The sequence below is a fragment of the Amblyomma mixtum genome, chromosome 2 (genome assembly GCF_055824585.1).
Source record: "Amblyomma mixtum isolate Tamu chromosome 2, ASM5582458v1, whole genome shotgun sequence".
Taxonomy (NCBI): domain Eukaryota; kingdom Metazoa; phylum Arthropoda; class Arachnida; order Ixodida; family Ixodidae; genus Amblyomma; species Amblyomma mixtum.
Window position 1 is genome coordinate 42,633,845 of NC_143013.1, and position 20,374 is coordinate 42,654,218.

The following is a 20,374-nucleotide window of genomic DNA, read 5'->3' on the forward strand; positions in this document are numbered from 1 at the left end:
AGCTACCTCTCTTTTGCGACGCATCACCGCCCAAGGTCTTTTGCGTACGAGCACTGTAGTAAGTAGACGTTATGCTCTTTCGATCTAGTACGCTGAGAGGTCGCTCAGTAACGTCCCTAGGATTAAAGAATTTATCGCTTTCCCTTTGGAAAGGTGCCGCTTAGTTGACCCGCCAGTCCCCTGTGACGTCACACTAACAGGTGCTGGAGGAATAACTACGTCTTGACAATTGGTCGACACTACCGGCTGGAGGGTCTTCTTTTCGGGGTATTTGCCACCACGTTCTTGACTTGCATACGACGGCAGTCGTCCTTTCCAAGCTGCGATTAGGTGCAGGATCCTTCGCAAGGTTAAATCGAGGATGACTGGACAAAATATGTATGAAGTAATATCTGAGGTTACATAGGTACAGTGCCGATACCCGCTTTGAGTTCTCAGTGGCAGTGGCATTAAGATGCTGAGCCTAAGGACGCGGGATCGGATCCCGGCCGAAGAAGCCGCGTTTCGACAGAGGCGAAAGGCAAAAACGACCTTGTGTTGTGTAACCATGGACATAACCAGGGGCGTGTGCCAAGGGTGGATTGTACGGTGTGCGGATGTGTTGTGCGGGTTAGTACGCTCAACACGGTGTGTGGATTAGGTACGCGTCTTACTTGAATACTTATCTAGGACAAACACACAATATAGGGGCGGCGAGGGTTTAGCAGAACGGCATCGCGCGGCAAAATGATCCAACAGAACGGCGACAGCGTTTTGCAACTGGCATTGGCACCCACTCTCTGAAATTTTGAAGCCTTCGACCCCCGTTCCGGTGCGGTGTGACGTAGAAAGGTTGGAATTCTATTTTGCTGCTAATGGCGTCGCATCGAGTGAGCAGAAGCGTGCTGTGCTCTGCACGATGTGTGGAGCAGCAACCTACGCTGTAATCCTTTCGCTGTGCTAATCGACGCTGCCTTCAGAGAAGCACTACGACGACATCGGGTTAAACTTCTAAGCAATTCAGTCCGAAGCTGCGTGTCATACATATTCAACGGCTTCAGTTCGGGAAATGTGACCACCGTCCAAGGGAGAGCATTGCGGACTGCGTCGCGGTACTTGCCGACTATCCGAACACTGCGCTTTCGGCTCACCGCTGGGCGACATGCTCCGAGACAGGTTGGTCTGCGATCTCTGCAACGACTCTCTACAGCGACAGCTACTTGCAGAGCCCAGACTAACTTTCGTGATTTCTAGAGAGAGAGCAACAGCAGCGGAATATTCCCACCGTGAAATCGAGAAAATTTGAGGAACGCTACCCAACGAAGTTTGTTGCGACCCAAAAAAAAAAAAATGTGCAGCAGCTGCTAAGCCTAGCGAAGAGAACGCGCAAGGCGACAGCCGACGCCCGAATATCTATTTGCAAAACTGTCAGGTTCGATTTTCTCCAAGCGTGATCTAGATCAGGCCAATCAACAACTCACAGTAGACGAGGAAAAGAGGAAAAAGATGACCTGCGGTCCATCACTACACACCGTGGTCTGTTTCGTTTCACACGTCTTCCATTTGGAGTCGCAGTGAAAGTTGCGATATTCCAGCGCAACATGGAGGAGCTACTCCAAAGCATTGATAGTGTTAGTTTTCCTCTAGAGCATCCTGGTAGGCAAGAAAGATGAACGGGAGCACAAAGCCCGTCTATAAGCAGTACTCCGGCGAATCCAGGAGGATGACGTCCGGCTGAACTAATACAGATGTCAGTTTGTTGTGGATGTAGTTGTATCTTTCGGATATAAGGTCAGAAAGACAGGAATACCACCAACGAACGAAAACGTCAGTGCTATTCATGAAGAACCAGAGCCAAAGTGCAAGAATTAGCTTCAGGCATTCCTGGCTGCACAACTTCTACAAATAGGTTCTTACTGGGTGCAGCATACAGCCCGGAACCGCTGTACAGGCTGCTGGAGAGTGGCTGTTCTTGGAAATGGGAAGCTAGGGAAGCTAACGCATTCCGGCAGGCCAAACATGTTCTGCGATCAACTCAGGTCCTCACTCACTATGGTGACAAGTGAATAGTGGCCTCTGATGCGTCTCCATATGGTCTGGGAGTAGTCTTAAGTCACATTGAAGGAGGTAGGAAACTGCCGATAGCCTACTGCTCTAGAACAATGAGAGCAACCGAGCCAAATTATGCACAGACTTAAAGTTAAGCTTTGGCCATGTTTTTCGACGTTTAGAACTTCCGTAAGTTCATTTATGGACGCTTCCGGATTGTGATCACAAGCCCTTGTTGGGACTTTCACTTCACTCAAAACCTATGCTTCAAGACCTGCCGCAAGAATGCTGCGATGGTCGTTGATGATGCCTGCATATGATTATGAACTAAAATACAGATCTGCACAACAGCTGCAGAACGCAGATGCACTCAGCCGACTGCTGTTAGCGCGGGTGGGGAGAACGCTACGGAAAAGCGATTGTTCCGAGATCGCGATGTTAGAAGCAAGCAGCACCTTAAATTTCTTGAGACGCACAGAAGATTACACACTGTATTCGATAAGGCCCTATTCTGCTCGAGTTGTTCACTGGACTGTTAATGAATGGCCTCAAGGAGAAGTTTCAGAAGTCGACAGCTCGAGTTGTCATAATATAGAGTTTGTCTACTGTGGGAAAGCAGAGTGGTCAGTCCAGGAGAAGGGAGGGAACAAGTTTTCAATCATTTGCATAGCACGCATCCTGGAACTGTTCGTACGAAGGCTCTAGCCAGAAGCTCGGTCTGGCGGCCAGGAATCGATAAACCCATCGAAAAGAAGGCCAGATATTGTAATGTGAGGGCTGTGCGGTGGCCCTGAGACCTTGCATGGTCCAAACTCGCTTGCGTAATAAAGTTTTCCATCCATCCATCCATGTCCGCGTGGTCAGGAGGCATGGCCAGCACCTGCAGGTGCGAGACTTCATCCGTAGGAGCTGACGAAGAAATTAAAATGACAATTTGTTATCGAGGAAAGGAAATGGCGCAGTAACTGTCTCCCCATATCTCGATGGACACCCGAACCGCGCCGTAAGGGGAGCGATAAAGAAGAGGGTGAAGAAGAAAGGAAGAAAGAGGTGCCGTAGAGGGGGGCTCCGGAATAATTTCGACCACCTGGGGATCTTTAACGTGCACTGACATCGCACAGCACACGGGCGCCTTTGCATTTCGCCTCCTTCGAAACGCTGCCGCCGCGGCCGGGTTCAAACCCGGGAACTTCGACGCAGTAGCTGAGCCCCTTTGTCGAGGATTCACATAAATATTGCAGGACCCTTCTGGGGGAAGGTTTTTATTGCGAAAGCAATACTACCCCCAAGAACGGCCTTTCGCGTAGCGGCGGCCACTTGGCACGTTTGACCTTTAGAATGACCCCTGATGTCATACCATGCCTAGTGGACACCCTGTGGACACCCGAACCGCGTTGTAAGAGAAGGAATAAAGGAGGGAGTGAAAGAATAAGAGAGAAAAAGGTGCCGTAGTGGAGGTCTCCGGAATAATTTCGACCACCTGGGGATCTTTAACGTGCACTTAATCGCACAGCACACGGGCGCCTTTTGCGTTCCGCCTCCATTCTTATTTTTATTGTTTATTGTTTTTTATTTTTCATATTTTATTTTTAATTGTATTCTTCTTTCTCATTTTTAATGTTTTTCTTTTTCCTTATCATATTTTCATTTTTTTATTCCTTTTATTTTTATTTATGAAACCCATGCATTCACTAGATGCACCTTTATTCATGCTCAAGCCTTGAGCCTTCGTGGCGGAGTGGTAGCGTCTTTGCTTCAGATGCGAATGGCCCTGGTTCGATTGCCAGCCTCCACGCAGTTTCTTTTTAAGTAGCAGCTGCGCTGCGCGTGACGTCACTCGGTCGCGGCATACGGCATACGCGAAGCTCGGCTCCGACCCTCGTAGCGAAGCTTTTCGCTTCAAAAAATTTCTCAAACGCAGTGCAAACATAACTATGTACGAAGCCTTCCCGGCTCCTCCAGAGCCCACGCGCCTCGGTGGGTGAGTGCTTACGGCGCTGTGCTACTGAGCCGGAGTGCGCCGGTTCGTTTCGATGGAGGCGAAACGCAAAAGGCGCCCGTGGGCTGAGCGATGCCGGTACACGTTAAGGATCCCCATGTGGCCTTTCTTCGGATTGAGGGCGAGGAATACGGCCCTTACATGATGGGAACACGGGGTACCCCTCAGGGAGCGGTGTTATCACCGCTCCTGTTCAACATAGCTATGATGCGCCTCCCAAGCCAACTGGCCCTGGTGGAAGGCATTCAACACGCGTTATATGCAGATGACATTACAATTTGGACCACTGAGGGGAGCCTTGGGGACATGGAGGCCCGCCTTCAGCAGGCCGCTTCCATAGTCGATGCGTATGCTATTGACTGTGGGCTCCAATGTGCTCCAGCGAAATCAGAGCTTCTGCATGTCAGAGCGAACCCAAAGGATAGGACAGCAATTCACATCTCTCTGTCAGAGGTGGAGGAGCTCCGTATTCTGGGCCTTTTCATTAATTAACCACAGACTCACACCGGACTCCACCATTGTGAAACTCAAGAGAGTAGGCGAACAGGTAGGGCGCATGATCCGCCGCGTTTCCAACAAGCGGGGCGGTCTGCGGGGCAGGGACGCGCTTCGGCTCGTCTATGCCTTCGTGACTAGCCGGATTCTCTACGCCGTGCCATATCTCCGCACTACTAAGCAAGACGAGGCGCGAATAGATAGATAGATAGATCTTTATTTAGACAACAAGGTCTCGGATGCAGGGGCAAAAGGCAGATGCACTCTGCCTGACGGGGCCCAAGCACCCGACACAATGCTCACGACAAGCGGCAAAAGAAGCAAGAGCTTCATACACTCTCATTAGAAAAAACAACACATAATTATACAAGGTAAAAGTAGGAGGAAGGTGCATACTTTTGCAATGACATAATTAAAGTAAATATTTACAAGACACATCACAACAAGAAAAACACGAGAATTCAAAGAGTTGACGGAAAAACAGGGACATCAAGAATTTTAATCATTCGGGCGAGAAAGGAGGTAAGCTTTAGCATTTCTATTGAATAGACGCCATCATCCGCAAGGCAACTAAACGAGCCCTGGATCTCCCGGTGGCTACCTCTAATGCCAAACTCAAGGCATTGGGGGTGCTAAACTCCTACCAGGAGCTGCGGGAGGCCCACCTCGTGAACCAATACACGCGGCTCATGCAGACGGCCCCTGGGCTCCGCCTGCTAAACCGCATACACATCCAACACGACTGCACTCCAGAGGAGGCGGATCGTATCCCAGTACTGTGGCGCCATATGCTCTGGGTCTCCCCGCTCCCCCGTAACATGGACACCGACATGCACGTAAACAGGCAACAAGCGCGGGCTCGGGCTCTTGAGAGACAACACGGTTCCCGACCCGGTGTATTTTATGTAGACGTAGCAGGGCCATCGCCCATGGGATTTTACACGGCCGCTGTCATTCACCAGGAAATGCACGTTGATGGACTCTCTTTTCGAGCCCCGAATTCAATGCGAGCCGAGGAAGTAGCGATAGCGCTTGCTGCCGCCCACGCCAATTCGAAAATCATCATTACTGACTCCCGAAAAGCATGTGATCATTACATGGCAGGGGAGATCTCCCCCTTAGCTGCTTGTATTCTAAGACGGACTGCCACTGATCCAACACCCAAAAGAATCATTTGGGCTCCTGGCCACCAGGGCTTACGAGGTAATGAGGCCGCTGACGCGGCTGCCCGAGCGCTTACTCACCGGGCTCCTCATCCCAGCTCTTCTGGCTCGGAGACTAACCAGCCGCTGCTGCGATTCAGGGAAATTATAACGCATTATAGCGACATCCACCGCCTTTTCCCGGCCCCTGCAAAGGGGCTGAGTAAGACGGAGGAGCGAACTTTAAGGCGCCTGCAGACAGGTACTCTACTCTGTCCTGCAATCTTAAAGCATTACGATCCTAACACGGATGTGCGATGCCCTCACTGTGGGGAGACCTGTGATATCTTCCACATGGTGTGGGCATGTACTAAAAATCCCCACCTCCCCCCTTCCCCTACCCCTTCCAGAGAGGCATGGGAGACTGCCCTCCTCAACTGCTCCTCGCTGGAGTCCCAAAGGGCTCTGGTGAAACGGGCGAGAGACGGGGCATTGTCATGCGGTGTCCCGGACTAGGGACGCCGACCATGTAGCGGGGCCACTCTGTGGCTCCCAAACTCTATTTCAGTAATTAAAAGTTTTCACCACCACCACCACCATGTGGTCGAAATTAATGCGGAGCCCGACTCTACGGCACCTCTTTCTCTTTTTTTCAACTCCCGTCCTTCTCCCTTCCTTCACGACGCGATTGAGGTGTCCATCGAGAAGTACTGCTCCATTTCCGTTCCTCAAAAACCACAATTTTTTTTAGGTTTGGTTTGGTCTGGTTTGGTATTATGGGGTTAATGTCTCAAAGTGACTCATTCTATGAGGGAGTGTGATTAAAAAATAAGGTTTGGCTAGTTGGTACTTTTGATTCAGCGTCTGTCCTCTGTGGTTCTGCTCGCTGTCCTTTGTGTGTATTTTTAGCGCTAGTAATAAGTCGCAGTCTGTGATTCTACGAAGGACGCCGTAGTGGAGAGCTCTGGATAATTTCGACCACCTGGGGTTCTTTGACGTGCACTGATATCGCACAGTACACGGGCCTCTAGCATTTCGCCTCCATCGAAACGCGACCGCCGTGGCCGGGATCGAACCCACACCTTTCGGGTCAGCAGCCGAGCGCCATAACCACTGAGCCACCGCGGCAGCTGACAAATTTTAGTCAACATATTCTTCCCCATTCGACAGCGGTAAAGCGCCCTGTCGAAATGGACACGACGAGGGGGCAGCGTGCCAGTAATCTGGTGGTGTGTGTGGCGTGTGGCCATGTGTGATCCGAGCTAGTATTCTCAATACTATGTGTGGATTACGTACGCGTCTTACTGTAATACGTGTATCGAATTAAGACATAATAGATGTCAATACACTTAAACAACCCCAGGCCGTACAAATGTATTCGGCACCCTTCGCTACAGATTCTCTATGCCGCTTCTGGATGCTAAGCCTCAACAAAACTCGCATACCATTTTGCAGTACCGAGGCGGAGCTCCATACCTACGCTTGCCTAAACTTAGGCATATCTACGTAATAGGCAATACATCTAAAAATAGTATATAGCCTCTTTGGAGCTATGACAGGTATATGGCTTTTACTTGCAGGTACATCCTGACATGTGCGTAATCTCCTCGAGGGAGACTGTAGTAATCGCCTTCGCTTGCGTGGTAAGTCATGCCTACCAACTCTTTTTGGGGAACTTGCGTACAACACAAATCTAGAAATCGGTTGGTGAAGGAAGCCGTTTAGGTGCATTTTTCCTGTAACATGAAGACTGGTTGTAACGCAACTTTCAGGAGGCTCTCTACATTATTGTCCTTTCTCTGTTATGTTGCAATCAGACCTCAGTTGATAACGCTGGTGTGCTCGCTCGACATTTGTGACAGGAAGAGACTTTTAATGATTATTTTTTTCCATTTGGACATCTTTAATACATGGAATTTATTGCACGAATGACGAATGACAGGGCTGTTACTTCCCGTGAAAATCCGCTGTCTTCGTAAATACGCGCGAAAATCTTCGCAGCAACCGCGCTGCAGCCACCATAGTTGGTTGCAAGGTGCCAAGAGAAAACTGACGTTGTAAAGACTGGGTTTTAATCGAAACACGACAGAGCCGGGCAGAAGCATGTAGCCTTCGATAAATGCGGTAATGGCGTTACGTCACGTAGCCTGCAAACATAAAGCAAACTGCAGTTCGCATGCAAAGCATCATTACCCGTTTGACACGGTGTCAGGCTGGCCCACTCCTTGAATGCATTATGCACTGTCAGAACCACGCAAAGTTCTATAGAAGCTAGAAGTGAAATCAGCTATTGCGAAAGGCATTTGCGAGTGACATTCGTGAACGGCCGCGGCCTTGATTTAGCCGCACCCTATTTTTCAATAATAACTGCCCTCTTGAATGGGGCCCTAATTAGTTTACGTTTGTGCTAATTCCAACACTGCTTTGCAATTTTCGTGATTCTGCAGCGACTGTTAGTAATGTTTCTTCATGCTCAAGGCCGCGGCACTGTTTGGATCGGGTAGCGTGGTCGGGCCGGAGGAGGGACGAGGAAGGCCGGAGACGGTGTTACGATGAGGAAACAAAAAACTTTATACAGACTATTTACATGATTTACAAGTAAGAGCAACTGAGAGTGGCTCTCAGTGGAAGGGAGCTTCTTCACCAACGGGACTCTCTTGGTCGCACTCTCTGCCGAGTTTTATATGCTCTTCATTCCCTAAAATCCCTGGATGGGGGCTGGACCTGCTGCAGAAGGCGTGTCCCGAAAAGTTCACTTCGGTGCTGATCACACACTCTCTCACCACTGGGCACTCACCCGTCCTGTGATGAGATTGAGGATGAGGGGAATGCCATCTAAGCCACGCAGGCAGCGCGAGTGGCGTTCACACGCTGTGCAAGTGGCCGCACATCCACCTAGGCTGGGGGGGAGGGGGGGGGGGCATAACAGCACCCCCACCACCAGACCTTGCGCCCGGCCGCTCGGCTGACCGGGCGTGCCAGGAACAAGTTTCTCCTTTGGAGTCTTCGGACGACGTTCAGCACTGAGATAGCCATTTTAGAAATTTCTGTGCAAGACTAGCCAAAGGGGATTACAGACGCCAAACCAAACCCGGCAAAACAAGTGCCCTCAGAACCCACTCATTCAGCCAGACCATAACTCGATATAGCTAATAAGCTACAAGTAAACTTGAAGAAAACAATCGTTTTGCCTGAATGAACACATGGTGTCTACCCGACGAAGTGTTTACACGCGGACATGCCCAAGGCGTAAGGTGCCGCTTGAGGTACACTTAAAAAATAATCCGCTAAATGGAATCAAGCTGGTGCTCAGATGGCATGCGGTAAAGGGAAAGCGACAGGTTTTGGCCGACGAGGCATTCAATTTTGTCCCCTCAAAACCTCATAGCCAAGTTATAACACACAATGCGTTCTCCCTTAACAGTGGCAGAAAAGAAAGCGTGCTCCTAATCATGTTACACTGATTACAAACGAGATAACTGAAAATAAAGGGGGTGGTATGCTCTCAATCAGGAAAAAACATTCACAAGTAGAAAAGCTGGTGAAATACTGCCCCCCCCCCCCCCCCCCCCCCCTCTTTGGTAAAATCTTGACTCCTTAAAAGGCTCGGCTTAACCCGTCGGCATTTGTGTGGAGCTTGCCTTTCTTGTAGCGGACCACGAAGCTGTGGTGCTGGAGTGCAAGGCTCCACCTCAGTAGACGACCATTTTTGGGCGACATACTGTGCAGCCAAGCCAAAGGACAATGGTCCGTTTCTACCGTGAAACGTGACCCAGAGACGTAGCACGCCAGCTTGTCAATAGCCCAAACGAGGCAAGCGCACTCTTTTTCAGACGTGCTATACGACTCTTCCCGCGTGCTGAGCTTGCGGTTCAAGTAGAGAACAGGCCGCGTGTGGCCGTCGTCGCCTTCTTGGCAAAGAATAGCGCCTAACCCGCGGTCGCTGGAATCGCATTGAAATGATAAAGGTCTCAGAAAAATCTGGCGCTGCCAGTATTGGGCGCTCGCTTAGGGTCGTTTTTAGACTCTGGAACACCTTCTCCTTCATTTGGCCCCAGAGAGGCTGGCAGGCTCAGTTTTGTGGAGCGCGTCGGTCAGGGGACTGGCTATGTCAGAGTAATCTTTTACATAATCTTGGTTGTAGCGGGCTAGGCCAAGAAAAGCCCTGAAAGCCGACCAAATGATAAAATCAGCTTCATACGGGTTTCACAACCGAGTGCATTTTCTTGTTAGGCGCCGCGATGGCTCAGTATGGCGCTCTGGTTGTGTCCAGAAAGACGCGAGTTCGATCTTGCGGCCCCGGTGGTCACATTTTGATGGAGGCGAAATGCGTACTGTGCGATGTCGGTGCACGTCAAAGAACCCCAGGCGGTCGAAATTATCCCTAACCTTCCACTACGGCGTTCTCCATGACTTATTTCGCTTTGCGACGTCGAACCCCATAAAACCAAATGAAACCGTTTTCTTTATCTCCAATTTTCAGCACACATTATTGTCAGCAGAATGTAGTCACGCATGACAAGCTTTAGAACACAGCCGAATAGTGACCAACGCCTTCTAAGCAGGGTCGTAAATGTATGTTCTACATCGGCAGTGGCTTGCTTCTCTACCGCGTCGCAGTTGATCAACGCGTTCAACGTGGTCTACGTGCTGAGACCCGAGATCAAGACGTTTTTGATGGAGCAGGAGTGGTACGTGTATATTCCGGACGTACACGACGTGAGCAAATTTGGTGAGTGCATGCCATAAGCTGTCTTCCCTGCACCCTCACTTTTTCTTTCATGTTTTTCTCTAGAAATGAAGGAAATCGCTCCAAGTACAATGTGCATGCTGGTACGCAGGCGCCAAACAAGCTCCGAGATCGCACGGCGATCCCGCTTCGAACAAAAAATTGGCGGGGGCTTAGCTTTGGTTAAGCCTGGTAGGTTGCGAAAGCAAAAACGCAGCGCCTCCAACAGAAGGAACGCAGTGCGCCGCGTCTACAGGTCACGCGTGACTACCGGCCGCCGCTGCGCGACGACTCTACTTGGTAGCCCATCTCTCACCCTGGTATGACGTCACGCTATGACGTCACTGGCATGGCATGACGTCAGAGGTCATTATAAATGTCACGCGTGGCTTCCGGCCGCCGCTGTGCGACGACTCGACTTGGTAGCCCATCTCTCACCTTGGTATGACGTCAGGTTATGACGTCACTAGGCATGGCATGACGTCAGAGGTCATTCTAAATGTCACACGTGGCTACCTGCCGCCGTTGCGCGACTACTCGACTTGGTAGCCCATCTCTCACCCTGGTATGACGGCAGAGGTCATTCTAAAGGTCAAACGTGGCTACCGGCCGCCGCTACGCGAAAGGCCGTTCATGAGCGTAGTATTGCTTTCGCAATAAAAATGTTACCTTTTAAAAGCTACGCATCGGCTGTGTTTAGTAAGAGGTTCCGAGCCCATTTAGACCTCCTGGGGCTCATTGACGGGGACGGGACGTTGTTACGCATTTCCTTGCGTGAGTTCCTCTCGTCTTCATCAACGTTTTCTGCTGATCATATGTTCAACACATAGTGGCATTTCTTACGATGGACGAGTGAGTTCAGTTAGTCGACACGTATCGATCCCGCAATCAGAGCCACTAATGCTGTACACCCCTCTGCATCAATCGCACTGATCGTCTGTCACCTTTCTCATCCCTTCCCTGCAACCGCGGTTGAGGTCCAGCGAGAGCGTCACAGTTACTTTATTGCGTCTTTACTTTCCTCATGAACAATTTTCATTTCTTACTTATGCGCCACTAAATTCAATATAGCTAGCCTTTCAACTGTCCCTAATGTGGGATCTGTGGCACCATAGATCATTTGATGTCCCCGCCGAAATCAAACTAAACAGCCGTATTTACATTTCACTGTTAACGAAATACGGCCTCTGTGTCCGAACTACGGTGCCACAGCAGCGGGATGCTTTTTCATTTTTGAAGTGCGCCGAGCAGATACGCAAAAAAGTACGTATATCTCCATGGTTAGTAGATAGCCTCTCACTTCTAGATGACTCCTTGGCCCCAATCATGACCATGAAAATTTATGTGATAATGATATGACCAATATTTTTTGCGCCAGAGAAAAGTCAATAAATGCATGTCCCCCCTCCTCCAACTACCTTCTCTATATATATGAGTGGACCGTAAACCACCCCTGATCTATCCCTGTCGTTTCCAGCGCTGCAGCCACCATACACTCTCTCGTAGTGTGCCGGCAGCGAAGAAGTATGTTGCGTGCTGGGAATGCACTCTACCGTAAGAGTTAGCGGGGCACGTTGACGAAGCTGCAGGCAGCGCCTGTAAGTTAGAGACATAAGGTGTAAGTAATGCGTATAAGCTATGTTTCGTAATTTGTTGCAGTTAATTTTTGCTTGCAGGCCCTATGGCCAAGTATAGCCACAAACGACATGCAAAACACAGGAAACCACTGCGCAAATTAACATGTTTCACGAGGGAGCTAAAGGTCAAGAACTCAAGGCAAGAAATATTATTTAAAAAAAAGTTAAAGCAAGCAGTACATGCGCAAAAAAAAAAAGACGTTGCATCAGAACATTGCATGAAGAATATACAGCACTAGATCGAACTCTTTATTAAGCTCTGTTCAAAGCTCGAAGCAAAATAGTGCGCAAAACGAGAAACATCAAGACGATACTTAAACAGTGCTATTTTTTTCTGTGCAGTGACCGCTAAGACGTCGGACTACATCTGGCTGGGCCTGGCCGGCATAAGCATCTTCTTCGACGTGTTGATCTTGGCCGGGTCCACCCAAGTGAGTCTTGTGAAGAGAGGACCGCGCATGTATTCCGGGTTAAATTGCAATGGGGAAGCGTACTTTCACAAGACATGAAACACTGCGGTGAACACACAGACAGTGGTCTTTTATAGCGACAGGAATAAGATTCTGACAGGCTGGCGGGTGAGCACTGTCACGCAGTTTATCCAGAATAAAGCTGAAAAGCGAGAAGGAAAAAGAAACTTTGCTCAGTTTATAACTGAGCGGGCGAGTACGCGGCTGAAGTAAATTTATCCCTGGCTTCGATTCGAATTCGGCAGGCTGAGGTGAAGTTGCCTGCATCTCCTTACAATGTAGAGGCGCCCTTGGTATCAATGAGCGCGTTGACTTCCGACGTGTTCGATATTGGCATTTATTAGAAATTCATTAACTAATCAAATTTTCGAATGAGTAGAAAGCCAGATGACGCGTTGCATCCTGGGACACCTGCGTCGTGGAACGGGAGATTCGACGGTGCGCAAGGAAGTGACGAAAGGAAGACATTGAGATATATAATGCTAGAGTACACTTATTAAAAAAACAGACACATAGCGAGTTGCCCGATCAGCCGCCGCCAGCCCGACAAGAGTTCCCATTAAAAATATCGAGTGAGAACAGTTCTGGTTTCTTTCTACATTCAAGGAGTGACTGCAGCACAACGATAGCCTCTCGGCGAGACCAGCGAGTGGTCTGTGTTGCTTTGGCGAAGCACCGGAATAAACGGCGCACGACCTTGGTCCCCCACGTGGACTGTTGCGGAGTGTTGTCAGCGCTATCGCCCATACTTCTTTTCTCAAAAAGATTCCTGGCCAAATCTGGCGCTGTGTTGGAGGCAGTGAATACACCTTAAGTCAGAAATAACTAAAATTTACACACTGGTTATTCCTTCATTTACCATGCGCATCGCCACAAACTTTAGACCCTCCCTAAGAGAGCAATCACAATTCAAGGGTACTGAAAAGGGACAGCCGCAGTCTCCTCACGAGCTAATCGTCAGTCCTGTAGTTTCTAAGTGTTGCAGTTTGTTCCATTTTGCCTATTTCTTTTTTTTTTCTGGGGTGAAATGTTGTTGACTGGTCAGTGTGCCATCATTCGCAGTACGTCCCCGAACTAGTTGACGCCGGCATCACGTGGCACTACTTCGACCTTGGCGCCGATGCTGTCGTCGGCTTGGCGTCGGCCAATTACACTCGACCCCGGATCGTCACCGTAAGCTTCAAGTGCACGCGTACTGGCCACACTTCTCCTTCTTCGTTGCGTAGCAAACGCACTGCGCGCTCCAGTGCACGCGTAGTTGGCTGAGAAATAGAGGGAGAGATGAGCATGTAATACTCCAGAGAAGTGTGGATGGCTGAACAACCAGCTGCCGGCGCCCGGCCACAGAAACTTACCCCGCGGAGCCTGTGCGGTGCGACTATAGCCGTTTCTAATCCACCTTCAAGGTCACGTGCAGCTTTGCCATGTTACAGGTGTATAGCCGCATTAGGTGTGCATGCGAATACCGACGGCAGTAGAGATGAAAACAACTCCCTTAAGCACGTGACACACGTAGTTCTCGGAACAGTTACCCACAGGTGCTGTTTCCTATTTTCTAACACTTTTTGCTTCTCCAAAAACACGGGGAAGGACAATCGCAGTCCCAACAGCAAACAAAACGCTGCAACCTTTTTATACTTTCCTTGGCGTCAATTACTACCGGCGTCATTTTTCTCGAAAACCCTGTACGGTGGCTTAGTGGCTATGACAGTTAATTAGTTGCTGAGCCCAAGGTCGAGGGAGCGATCCCCGCGGCAGTGGCTGCATTTCGGTGGAGGCGATACGCACGAAAAAAGGCCAAAACGCTCGAGTATTGACGTTTCGGTCCATATTGAAAAAAAAAAAAAATGAATTCGGAGCCCTCTACTAAACCTTGCCACATAAAACTTTTAAATGTCTATTAAAAAAAATTTCGTTAAATGGCTAAAATGCATTAAGGTTAGCTTGGCAATAATAATATTGCCGCCTTGCACATGAAAACATCGCTTAGCATGCCTATGACGAGCCCGTCCGACCTAATGATATGTCCTTCGAAAGGAGGAGGAGGAAGGAAAAACTTTAGTTCACTCCGAAAGGAAAATGCTACGGATGTTTCGCATTCAATTCGTCTGGAGTGTTTCATGTGAACGACGTGCCACCAATATGTTCAGAGAGATAGATTTTAAAGTTGGCTTTAAATTGGCAGAAACATCATGTATTAAAATTGTGACGAAACCGTTCGTCGTACACAGTCGCCGTGCTGTCATTCGATTTCCCGTTGCACATAGCGCATGCCTCTCTTAGGTTGGAGGTTAGCTCGCGAGAGGCATTCGAACCGAGTGTGCGAGTGTTTCACTCGTACCTCGTGGATTCAGCGTTTGTAGAATCAGGGTTCGGAGGCACGTATTCGTTTCATTTCTCGGTGATGATGATGAAAAGCCTTTATTTAATAAAAGAGGTGAGGCTTTCTTAAAGAGCCCCGCAATGGGTGGAGTCCCTATTCCGGGACCCCATTGGTCGAAGCCGCCAGCTTAGCCCTCTTGACCAAAGCCTTTTGGGCCTTGTGAGGACTCTGTGAGAGATTGCAGGTCTTATTTTCAACAAACACAAAAGTACAAACAATAAACGAGGCGGCTTTTATCGGAAAGGAAACCAAATTCAATATGAGAGTGAAAAAAGGAAAGGAACAAGAGAGCAAGGCAGGAACGCACGGGAAAAACACACGGGGGAACAGAACAAAGTGCTTATGAAAAATGCAGGAAAAAGAGTCAAAGAGGAAAGTTCACACTACTTGTCTTATTCGAGCAACGAGCGGCGAGGACTGGCTGCGTGTCGGGTAGTCAAGGAGTCTCTTGGCGTTCCAAACGCCGATGCAAGGCTACCGCAGCGTCAGCGTTCGTGGGCTCCCGGCACGGTTTCCAGGTCTGGTATCCCGGAAAAGACACGTAGGCGCCCGAAGCGGCCTATGTAGAGCAGCTGACGGATGGACGGAGAAGAGTAGCGCCTGAGCCTGGTGGTTGAGGCTCTCGACGATGGAAGTCCAGGTCTGGTGGCCCGGACGTCTGCGGCTAAGGCCCAAGCCCGTAACTCGGGGAGCCAGCAGAACTCGTCCACGTCCGTCGTCCACCGCGCTCTTCTCTTCTCTCCCACGTAATCCTCTTCGACCTGCCCCGCGTTCCCCTCCGCACGCGCTCCTCGTGCTTTGTCTTCTTCTCCTCACGAACGCCGCTGGGTGGCGCTATCTCCTTACAGAAGGCCCCCTCTTCGGAAGTTTTTTCCAAGGGAAAGAACTCAACTTCAGGAGAGCGACACCAGACGCGTTCGACGATCGCAACACAGAACACCGCACCACAGCGCGCACACTACACACCACACACAATACGACGGTCGTCAATGTTCGAAGCGTTCACAGACCTTCGCACACACAGCACAGAGAGCACATGGAAAGTCAACGTAAAGCGTCCATAGAGGGCGAAGAAACACGGAAAGCATAAAAAGTAGATAGCCGACACTCAAAAACAAACATGAACAAACAAAAACAATTCCAACAAGAACAGGTGTGGGCTACATTCTTCAGTATTCCATTGTTCACATCAAACCACTTCACCGTCGCGAGAACTTTTCCGGCTAGTACTTCCGTTTTCCTTTGTGAAACCGTTTTCTCCAAACCGACCTCGGTTTCCACCATGATTTTACATGTTCCCGTCCTATGATGTTATTCACTCTGTTCTCCCTTGCCTTCGACACAGTCTGCTGACACATGTCACACGATCTGACATAACTCTTAATGTCAGCCTGTACACCGGGCCAGTAAAACTCACTGAGCACACTAGCTCTTGTTTGCCGTATTCCATGATGGCCGGATAATGCACTCTTATGTGCCAACTTAAGAACTTGCGTGCGTAAGCCCTTCGGTACCACCGCTTGCTCAACGACTTGGCCGGGACACACTTGGTACGACCGGAAAAGAACACCGTCATCTGTATCAAAGGAGTGGGCGGTCTGTCCCTTGCCATGAAATATTTGCCCCAACTTCCTGCGACACACCTCTAAGGTCGGGTCTTCTTCCTGTTTGAGGCGAAACTCCGGCCGTGACAAGTGGAGTGTGTTCAGAGTGGGGCTTTTACTACTCTCTGAAACCTTTGCTGTCACCATAAGGGAGGGAACATCGACCGCACCCGTCATGGCAAGGGAAACTGCCTGATCAGTGAGAACTGGCGGGTCAACCGGGAATGGAGGTTTAGCCCCGGGGACATTGCCTATTATAATGTCGTATAAGGGTGTAGACAAGCAGCGCGCGATGGCCTTACCCGAGAAGTATGGAGAAGAAATCACCACCTCCGCTTCCGGAACTTCTACACGGGTCCCATTGGCCAAGAATAATGTAGCCTTTTTCCCTGTTAGTGCCGCTGGCGGTACAAGAGACTCACGCACAACAATACCGGTGCTGCCCGTATCCCGTAATACCGAACCATGCTGGCCGAACACCTCACCGTGCGCCACGGGCATAGCAGTTTCCACCGGGTTGGAAGGACAGACCATCTCCCCCAACTGGCCCTCTACGCGCGTTACCACTGCAGGGTTATCGGGACATGAATACCGAGGTGTCATGCAACATGCGGACGCCTGACGGTCTTCTGGTCTCTTAGCTCTGCATGACTGGGCATCGTGTCCTACCTTGCGACACCAGGTGCAATACAATTGCTTCGGCTTCGTCCGACAATCCGACGCCTTGTGCCCAGTCTTGTCACAAAGAAAACACCGAAGGCGAGACTGTGGACCTGAAATCTCGTCTTTGGCTTTACCTATCGTGTGCTCCCCCTTTTCTTTAAAGACCAACAAGTTATTTTGCCGTTGTGCTTCAAGAAAATGATCGGCAGCCTCCGCCAGCCTGGCAACTGTCTTGCCCTCCCGCTCACGTAAGAAAAGGGCTAAACGAGAATGACAGTTGTTCAGAAATTGTTCGCTCACGACCATCTCGCGAACCACCTCAAAAGTGCGGCCTTCTCCCCGCATCTCGGCCCAACGGTCAAAGAAGCTAAACAACCTGGCAGCATATTGCGAGGCCGTTTCTCCATCCTGGGGCTTGCTCTGGCGAAACTTCTCTCGGTACCCTTCCGCGGTGAACCTAAACCTCTGAAGCAAGGCAAGCTTCGCTTTGTCATAATCCACGGAATCCTCAGGCGAGAGCCGACCGAAGACCCTAAGTGCTTCGCCGCCAAGGCACAAGCTCAACGCCGTTGCCCACTTTTCTTTTGGCCAACCCTGCCCCGTGGCCACATGCTCAAACCTCTTTAAGTAGGCATCGAGGTCATCCCGCGCTTCATTGAACTGTGGTATGAGGGTGTGCGGGTTAATGGAGCTAGCCGGTGCGACGCTACGCTCTCCACGGTCACTCGGAGGATTTGCGCCACCCTCCATGAGCCTTATTTGTAGCTGCAAGTTCCGCGCCTCTAACTCCAATTTCTGTTTCTCCGTCTCTAAATTCCGTGCCTCTAATTCCAATTTCTGCTTAGCAGCTTCACGCTCCGTCTCTAAATTCCGTGCCTCTAATTCCAATTTCTGCTTCGCAGCTTCACGCTCCGCGGCTCTCTCTTCCCGTGCCTTACGAAGCTCGTCCTCCACCCATGCTCGTAACTCCGCGCCGCACAAGCCCATGCGCTCGCCTAAAGCAACCAAATCTGAAGCGCTCATATTGTTCCTAAATTAACACAACAGGCAAATAAATAAAAACCGACCTCGTCCTGTCGTAGTGGACGCCAAATTTGTGAGGACTCTGTGAGAGATTGCAGGTCTTATTTTCAACAAACACAAAAGTACAAACAATAAACGAGGCGGCTTTTATCGGAAAGGAAACCAAATTCAATATGAGAGTGAAAAAAGGAAAGGAACAAGAGAGCAAGGCAGGAACGCACGGGAAAAACACACGGGGGAACAGAACAAAGTGCTTATGAAAAATGCAGGAAAAAGAGTCAAAGAGGAAAGTTCACACTACTTGTCTTATTCGAGCAACGAGCGGCGAGGACTGGCTGCGTGTCGGGTAGTCAAGGAGTCTCTTGGCGTTCCAAACGCCGATGCAAGGCTACCGCAGCGTCAGCGTTCGTGGGCTCCCGGCACGGTTTCCAGGTCTGGTATCCCGGAAAAGACACGTAGGCGCCCGAAGCGGCCTATGTAGAGCAGCTGACGGATGGACGGAGAAGAGTAGCGCCTGAGCCTGGTGGTTGAGGCTCTCGACGATGGAAGTCCAGGTCTGGTGGCCCGGACGTCTGCGGCTAAGGCCCAAGCCCGTAACTCGGGGAGCCAGCAGAACTCGTCCACGTCCGTCGTCCACCGCGCTCTTCTCTTCTCTCCCACGTAATCCTCTTCGACCTGCCCCGCGTTCCCCTCCGCACGCGCTCCTCGTGCTTTGTCTTCTTCTCCTCACGAACGCCGCTGGGTGGCGCTATCTCCTTACAGGCCTGAAGGTCCGAGCAGCCAAGCAGGGCCGCCTCCCATTCCTCTCTGGTAGGGTTGGGGTGGGGGGAGAGAGCTGAGTTGCGCTGGCAAGCCCAAACCATGTGGTAGGTGTCAGCCACCTCGCCACAGTGTTTGCACCTGCCAGTGAACGCGGGATCGAAGTGTTTTAATACTGCCGGGCACAGCATTGTATTAGTGAATAGTCTAAGTAGAACGCGTTCGTTTGCTTTCCCCAGTCCCTTTGCAGGGGCTGGGTACACGCGGTGCCTATCCTTATAATAAGATGTTATGTCTTTGAACGAGAGTAAAGAGCCACCTTCAGGTTTCAGGTGCTCAGGAGCCAATGGGAACGCCCGGTGAATGAGTGCTCGGGCCGCCGCGTCTGCAGCTTCGTTTCCTGCTAGGCCCTGATGGCCCGGAGTCCAAACTATGCAGCGGGGAGTAGGATCGGTGTCTCGGCTGCAGTTCCTTAGTATTCGTTCAGCTAGTGGAGTTATCCAGCCAGCCTCATAATTTTTACACGCCGAACGCGAATCTGTTATGATGTGTTTTGATTTGGCTCGGTGCGCAACCTCTACGTCGAACCTCACTGTGGCACATTAACGTTTGTGATATACGCTTCGAATCAATGTACATTTCTACTACATTGGAAATGCGATGTGCGAAAAATACAAACGTTCCCGCGAATGTGTTCACTTGAAGCGGGCTTGTACCGATCTGTGCTGGTGCAGGAGAAGACCGAGGTAAGCAAGAAGCCGGGCCAAGCAAGGTCCGGCTGCGGGAAGGGTGCATCGTCGTGTCCGCCGTTCTACGCTGTTCGCGACAACGCCACGGACGCCGCGGTGGACAACGCAACGACGATGCCCTTTATGAGCGAAAGCAACCGCCGGGTCTTCGCGGCCGACGACGACGACGGCGAACCGGTTCGTTTATTTTGATGCATACTTTCCAGCTGGGCGGCAGTCTCATAGCGCGTTCACACTAGGACATTCGTCAACGAGCGCCTTTGCGACTCACACCCCGGCGGAAAGCGCGATCGGTACGGAACCGATTTCTGCCGGCGGAAAAACCGATCAGCTACACTGTAAAAAAATTTGCACCCTTAAAGGGCAACTAACTGCAGCACTTTTTCAGAATTTCGGGATATTCAAGGATTCAAGTCTATGTAGGCTGTAGGTAAAGCACGCCAAGTATTTTTGCACTAGCATTGAAAATAGTGACGTAATCGACGATTGAATTTTGCGCTTCTCCTCAATGCACCGGACGAGTGCAGGGAAACTGAGCGTGACGTCACGGAAGGTATGATTTCAAATTACCGCTGTCGTCAGCCACACCATGCCCTGACGCGTTAGACGCTGCCAAACAACCCTTGGCAGGGTTCGCCTTTAGTGGCGTTGTTTTTTTTCCTTCAAACCAGGCGTTTGTGCGTTGGAAATGTA

The 20,374-nt window shown here is 50.4% G+C and overlaps 1 protein-coding gene across 1 annotated transcript in view; it reads left to right on the top strand.

The window, feature by feature from the left end:
• The window catches only part of LOC149359136 (uncharacterized), a 114,469-nt gene that overhangs the window by 85,442 nt on the left and 8,653 nt on the right, over nucleotides 1-20,374 (top strand). The window contains exons 2-6 of the mRNA XM_089571379.1: nucleotides 7,245-7,307; nucleotides 10,285-10,396; nucleotides 12,373-12,461; nucleotides 13,563-13,673; nucleotides 19,667-19,858. Of these exons, the coding sequence (XP_089427505.1) occupies nucleotides 7,245-7,307; nucleotides 10,285-10,396; nucleotides 12,373-12,461; nucleotides 13,563-13,673; nucleotides 19,667-19,858 (567 nt within the window). The remainder of the gene's footprint in view (nucleotides 1-7,244; nucleotides 7,308-10,284; nucleotides 10,397-12,372; nucleotides 12,462-13,562; nucleotides 13,674-19,666; nucleotides 19,859-20,374) is intronic.